General features: G+C 26.0%; 1 protein-coding gene across 1 annotated transcript; it reads left to right on the top strand.

Annotated features, from left to right (window-relative positions):
• The first annotated feature begins 3,027 nt into the window (after nt 1–3,027).
• Nucleotides 3,028–4,340, top strand: LOC145849917 (DNA-directed RNA polymerases I, II, and III subunit RPABC5-like). The gene is made up of 2 exons (XM_082955024.1): nt 3,028–3,122; nt 4,226–4,340. Exons 1-2 carry the CDS (start codon nt 3,028–3,030, stop codon nt 4,338–4,340), a joined length of 210 nt encoding a protein of 69 aa, XP_082811150.1.
• The last annotated feature ends 3,147 nt before the right edge of the window (nt 4,341–7,487 follow it).

The raw sequence follows: 7,487 nt of genomic DNA, 5'->3' as shown, positions 1-7,487 counted from the left end.
AAGTATGTTTTCATACTAATTTTAAGTGACCCATGACTTTTTAACCATATGTTTTTTGAATTGGGAGTTTTATACAAGTATATTTTGGCCTGCAAAAGAAGGCGTGTGATAATTTGAAATATCTTAGAAATAAAAAATAAGACATATCTGCATGTAGTAGAATTTATTATCGCTCGTATTGCTTTCTGACGTGTATGGTCATTTCTCTTATGAGGTTTAACTACCGCTTAATTGATAACAGGCAATCAAATTCTATTTACTGAAGTATATAAATGTAAAGAACTACTCAAATTTGAATTCACAATAAAGTTAATTAAACCAAGTTACTACTTAGTGCATGAAGAATTTTCGGCTATCAAGTCGCATACCACGCATAACCACGGGTACCTTTTAACGTCTTGCTCAGGACAGTATTTTGAAATAACTAGAACTAACATCTGAAACAAAGTAAATAAATATCAACTAGATCTTGTTGAGTCAAGTTCTATTAACTTAATTTTAACTAAAACTTCGACAAAAAAAAAACTTTAACTGATTGATAGATTAATAGCCTGCAAAAGCAATCATTTATCGAAATGTTTAAAATTAAAAATAAGTTTATTTCAAAATGCTATGCTTTTAAGCTCGTAAAATAGCAAAAGATAAGCTTAAGATACAAACATATGTTTAAAAAGTCTAAAGTTTTAATTGTTAATACGCTACCTTAAAAACATGGTTCTTAGATTTTCTTTAAGTAATCGCCAAAGTTTGCTCAAGCATAACATTCAAACTTGAACTAATAAACTTTTACTCAGTATTCAGAAATCATTATTTATTGAACTTATGGTAAGTCTGCTGTAAAATAATTGAGTTTGTTGATAATTCTTACAGCTTGATTTATTAGTAACGAATATTAAACAGTTTTAAAGCCTTGGTAAAAGCTGAAACAAACAAAATGGGCTTTTTTAAAAGCCGCACAATAATATTAAAGACAAATTGATTGATTTTGAAGTTGAAGATATGAACAAAAGCTTATACAGTACTCTAATTTTCATTAGACAGGTGTTTTTATCTTATTATTTAGAATAGTTTAAGGTATAATTGCATTTTTATTGAATTAATAAAAGTTTTTAAGGTAAAATGTTTAAAGATAGCTGAAAAAATTACTTGAACTAGTTGTTTATTATTTATAAGCCTGTTTAATAGTTATTTAAGCCATTTAGAAGTAATCACTAATTTTTATGACATTAGTATTGAATCAAGTTAGATATTTTTATTTCTCAGTAGTTGCTTAAGAAATTATGAAGTAAAATATAACACTAAAGTAGCAGTATATGTTACTAAAAAGTTTTAAATGGTTATAAATTAATCTATTCAACAGTTTAGATAATATGTCTATAAAGCCAAACATTAGGATAATTCAATAAGAATTTATATATTGATACTGTACAACTTTATTTTTGACTTACTTTGCTTAAAAAAGTTGTAAGTGGAAGCTTACTAACACTTTAGTCAATAACTAAAAATAAACGCTTAATACAGGGTTGCCACAAAGCCTGGAATCTTTGAAAAACCAGAAATTTTGAAAAAATGTCACTAAAACACTTAGAATTTAAAGCAAGTTTTACATTTTAAGTAGTAGAATTTGTACTGACACAAAAAATCTATCATTTAGATAAAACTTTTTGTCATCATCAATTTTTTTATTTAAAACACATTTAAAGTAGTTTTACAGCATCTTTCCAATGTTCTTACATTATTTAAAACATATTTATACCTTAAACTTAACTTAATTTAAAAATAGACCCAAAAACGTGTACTTTTAAAAACCTGAAGGAAATTTTGAGAACTAGTGGAAATTTTCTAAATTCCATTGCAACCCTGTTTATTAAAGTTTAATAAAAGTTTTTAAAGTCACATCACTAATACATAACAACTATACTATAATTTACAGTTTCAAATACAAATCCATGTTTGGTCTACTGAGACTAAATAAGGTTATTTAAAATCTGGAATATTTTAGTTTTTAATTAATAATACTATTGTTTATACATGGCAGATACTTCAAAGTAGTTTGTGTTTTCTTTGATTTATGCTTTTTGAATCTGTTTTTATGAAAAAATAGTAAATATTTTTAAAAATCTAAACATGTTTTTCATAAATATTGATGATAAACAAAACTAAACTTTCATTATTTGTAATATTTTTAGGATTGCATAATCTCAAGTTTGTTTTGATTTTAATTTTAAATAGTTAGGCTATTTTAGATGTTATTAAAAGTCTCATAATAGTTTTTATTATTATTTTAAGTAATTATTTTAATTATTAATTACTTTTTTTATTTATTATCAATTATATTATAAAGTATAAATAATTCAAGATGTTATGTTTTTCTTAAGTCCAATTTTACTATTTAGGCTTTTTATGTAAACTAATTTCATTTTCAGCAACATTATTTTAAATCTTTTTTTTTAACAAATTGTTTTTCATTTGTAATACAATCTCAGGCTATCTTGATGAAACTAGATTTTTTTGGTCACTCAGGCTGGGTTAGAGTGGCTGATATGTATTGTGGAGCTAAATGTAAAATACTAAAAACATTTTGCGATGTTTGTTTAATCAAAATCAAACACACTAAAAACACTGATTAGTGATAGTACTTAAAAATTGTCAAGTTACATTAGTAAAGTACGATTTAAACAAAATTTAATGTATTTATTTTTTTATAACTTTATCAAAGTTTACATATACTTTTTTCTTATTGTTAGCCATTGAAAAAATTAAAATTGTAAGGTTAGTAATTTTACTTTTCAATGATTTTAAAGAATATATTTGCATTTTGTTTTGGTTGATCAAATCCTTTTGAATTTTTTCTTTGTAAATAAAAAAATCTTTACAACCTAAACTTTACAACCCTTAAGTTTTTAAAGGGTATTAGAAACTAAACTTAAAAGCTGTTTTTTCTAATTACTTAATATTTTTCAATACATTTTTGTGAACTGTAAACCACAACACAAAGTAATTCCTACAGAAACTTAAGTAATCAAAATGATCATACCAGTCAGATGCTTCACTTGCGGAAAAGTTGTTGGTAATTTGTGGGACAAATACCTCGAACTTTTGACACAGAATGTTCCAGAAGGGTTTGTTTATTTGTAAAATATGTAATTTTTAAGTGAATAGTTAAAAAGTTTGTACAAAGCTTAGTGATTACAAAGCAAAATTCTTTCATTGCAAACATGTTGGATAAGTTATAATTTTATATAAATAGCCTAAAACATATTAGCTATAGTCTATATTTTCTTTACATCATACTACATCATACATATAACTACTTTTCCTCAAAGTTTGTTGGTACAGTTTTAATTTTTTATAAAATTGTTATGAACTGTTTTGTCAGTTATTTTGTGTGCTGTGTGCAAACTGATGAAAATTTTTATAATATAAAATTTTGGTTGCAACTTTTGGTTGTTAACAAAGCTAAACACTTAAAAAAACAATATCATTTTAAAATTACTAGTTAAATACAGATTTACTAACTTTAAATTAAGGTTTCCAAAATGGACTATGACAGATACTTAGCAAGCCATGTGCAGTTAAGGAATCACATGGGGTCCATGAGGTCATAATTCAAAACTTACACTAGATATTCTGGAATTGTTGATGAGCTGCAAAATATAAAGTTTTTCGAGTAATCTTGTTTAAGGGGCCATAGCTTTTTTAATTTCTTTAAAGGTGGCAATCTGAACAAAGGTTTAGAAAGCCGTGTTCTAAACCAGGGTTTCCAAAACTTTTTTTTTCAAATTGCTCTTTTTGATCAAACTAAAAAGGCTATTTCCCCTCCAACAAGACTACCATTTAAAACATCTATGACTCTTTTTTTTTTTTTGCTCATCATCGTCAACTCCAGAAAATCTAGTGTAAGTTTTAATATTACTAATAAATACACCTTTGCCTTTTTGTTTTTGCTCTTTATGTGCAACTCAGGAATATCTAGTGTAAGTTTATTCATTTTAAATTGCCCCCCCCCCCCCCTCTTTCGCCCCTTTACGAATTATTGCCTCCCCAACTTACTAAAACTGCTCTCAGGGGGCGGTACTGCCTTTTTTGGGAAACCCTGCTCTAAGCTACTTGGCTTAAATTATTTTTTTATTTTATTAAGTAATTTTTACTTTACTATTTACCTGTAAAATTTTAGTTTTCTATATTAAACTCAAATATTTATATCTAATATACATACAAACAGACAAGCATTAGATGAGTTAAAATTGAGAAGATACTGCTGCAGAAGAATGCTTCTATCCCATGTCGATCTCATTGAAAAGCTCCTTAACTACGCTCCGTTGGAGAAAAATGATTAACTAGCTAATTCTAGTGTGGACATGAATTTTTTATTTGAAAGTTTTTTTAAAGTTTATTTTTTGTAAAGACTTTGGATTACATATTTGCTTTCATTATAAAGTCAATAAAGTTCACATATGGTTTATTTTATTTTTTTCATTAGTTAAAAGTTTGGTTTATGTGTGTTTTTATACTTTTTTTAAATAAAGCCTTCAGAGTTTAAAAACTGGTTTGTCTAACTATAAATTAATAAATTACTGTAATAAGTGAACAAAATATTTTTTTGTTTTATTATAGTAGTTTTTAAGAAATGTGCCTGGAAATACTATAATGGTAGAGCTACTTAAAAGAAATATGTTTTAAAAAGGGTAATGTTGATTTTAGGAATTTTTTATCATAAAGTTAATAGTAGTTGATAAAACTAAGCTTTATTGTTAACTTATATGAAAGTTTTCAGATTTATCTGGATATGCATAAGTATTTTATAAATTAAAAAAAAAAGAGGTTTAAAGTGTTTAAAAATTAAATATCAATTATAAACTGGATATTACAGCTATAAACTGTTGGTTTAATAAAAGTAAGTATTATAAAGCATAACACATGGTACACTATCAAAATCCACCCGCGTTCAAAATCCACCCGATTTTGTTATACTTTCTTTATTATTTTATACATTTTTTAAATTTAATTTTATTTAACTTTCATTATCACCATTACTCCTAACCCTTACCTTCTATCGGTTAGCGGTTCTCGAATTTGACTGGGTGGATTTTGAACGTGTCCCTAACACATACGTAAAAAAAAAGAATTTTTTTCTTTAAATTTGAAGTACATATATACTTGTGGAAAATAAATGGATGTAAGTGAATAACATTTTTTTTAATTTAATAGAAATTAAATTTTGATTATTTATTTTCCCGTCTATATAAAGATTTGAAATTTTTTCAAGTTATAATTGTGTTACTTGCCGTATCTGTTCTGGTTTCCATTTTCTTATTCAATCTAGTCGTTATTTGTTGTAACGATAATTTCTTAAGTTTTATCTTATCCTTATTAGGAACTTTTGACATTAATATTTTTATTTAAAATAGGGTTAAGCTAAAATATATTTCTTTTTTAGTTGTGAAATTATTTACAAAATAAGAAGAGAAGTAAGTGCATGCAAAAACTACAACACGTGAGTGAAAAGTACGTAATATAACTAACAGTTTTTTCGAATTTATACTAACTACCGCCCAACAATTTTAGTGAATTCCGAACTCTTAGTTACTTATGCGTCGATAGCAACAAATGCTATCTTGAGTGATTAATTCTCCACGACTTGGACGATAATTCCCACAGTTTAGAAAAGCGTTCTACGACGGATAGTTTTTAGAACTCGCGCATTAAGAAAAAACCCTGACTTTATACTAAATCAAACGAAGTTTTACTCCTAAAATTAAAAATATGTTTGTTTTTAATAAAAAACTGTTTGTTTTTGTAATACTGGAAAGCACGTTATGAAAACAGTGAAAAACAGTTTACAACATTTGCTTTTTAATAAATTTATCGAGTGAATACCGCGACAATTGCATTAATTTATATATGATTATTGAAAAAAAAGATCATGTTATTGCCATTAATGGGATTAAAAAAAAAACTAAATGTATAAAAATACTAATCAAAAATTCTGGATAAATTATATGAATGCTTAATTTCTTTACGTTATCTTAGACAAGCTTAAACACTTGAGTATTAAAATTCATCACCTAATAAAGCGTTTTATTGCAATAAAGCTTAGCAATATAGATAATAAAATATAACTGAGCAAGTTGAAATTGGGAAAAGGGATCACCCCTCCAGCCATTTTTGTAATCATCGTTTATAATGATCACAATACCTGCCCAGTAAAAATTTTATAACTCAGAGGCGATTATCACCCTACTGTTCGAACTTTGCAAACAGTTTATTTTATTCTTTTGTGAATTTTAATTAACTTTTAAATTGTGATAAGTAATAAATATTATGAGATTTTTAAGTTTGTTTGAAATCTCATGGGAGTTATACTCACAATAACTTTTTTAGAATAGCTTTTTACTATTTTAGGATTTGATTTCATTTAATAATTTGAGGCGTTTGGCTTTTCCTGTTATATACTTTTCAAACAATTTGTAGATGGTATGATCTACCATTTAAAAAAGTTGCATGTTTCGCAGTCTCCTTTATAAAACTTTAGTCTTAAGAGGTTTTATTTTATTATCTGTATTTATTACATGTTATACGTCTAGAAACGGATCATTTTGTTATCTGTAGGCTTATGCTGAATGTTTTTTTGATATTAAGATTCAGAAATAAAAAACTGTGCCCAATTATAAAAACATCTTTCACTAAATTAAGAAGTATGGGTTAGTTGCTCAACACATTTAAAGCGAACAAAGACCCTTGAGAACACAGCAAAGTAAGAATTAAAAAAAATAGTTATGTTTTCTGGCAAAAACATCGGTTAAATCCAGAAAAAATATTATTTTTAAGGGGCCCACTCAAAAATTTAAACCTCAATCTAATGGATTTTTTAAAAATTAAAGGCAAAGGAGCGTTCTGTAGAATAAAATAAAATCTTAGTTAGATTTAATTATAGGAAAATAACTGGATTTAAAGTTTCAACAGTTTTTAGTTACTGCAAAAAAGTGTTAAGTTAACGCTCATTATAAAAACAGATAAAAACAAAATAGTAGATATAAAATCAAAATTAAACTGTAAATTTTATGCAATATATTCTGCTCAATGTTCAAAATGCAAAGAGAGCTATGTATGCCAGACTAAAAATAGTTTTGATATAAGATGGAATGCGTGTAGAAATAATTAAAAAATTGTAAGAAATTTTAGCTCAGTTGGTAAAGGAGAATAATCTGCCTTATTTAAACATTACTTTGAGAGCTACCATGCTGGTATTAATAATGTAGAATTGGATAGGTCTTACAAGATAATGTTTTTAAAAAATCTGAATTCATAAATTTAGACTACAAAGAAATGTTATAAACAAAAAGATTAAATGCAAAAATTAACTTTAATAAAACAGTATATAAAGGTTTAATATTTTTGTTCTTGGTATTTTAAGATTATTGTGAAAAGAGTATTTGTGTACATGATTTTTTTGCTTGTTTATTTGTATGCATTTTCGAGTTGTT

This window comes from Thalia democratica, chromosome 2, assembly GCF_965202585.1.
Source record: "Thalia democratica chromosome 2, ktThaDemo2.hap1.1, whole genome shotgun sequence".
In the NCBI taxonomy this organism is placed as follows: Eukaryota; Metazoa; Chordata; class Thaliacea; order Salpida; family Salpidae; genus Thalia; species Thalia democratica.
The sequence above is the reverse complement of the archived record's forward strand: the minus strand, read 5'-3'. Positions and strand labels throughout refer to the sequence as shown.

Bases quoted from the DNA above. Each gene is read 5' to 3' on its own strand.
- LOC145849917 (XM_082955024.1), top strand. From the start codon at position 3,028: ATGATCATACCAGTCAGATGCTTCACTTGCGGAAAAGTTGTTGGTAAT. The intron at 3,123-4,225 runs GTTTGTTTATTT...ACATACAAACAG, and splicing joins ACACAGAATGTTCCAGAAGG to ACAAGCATTAGATGAGTTAA.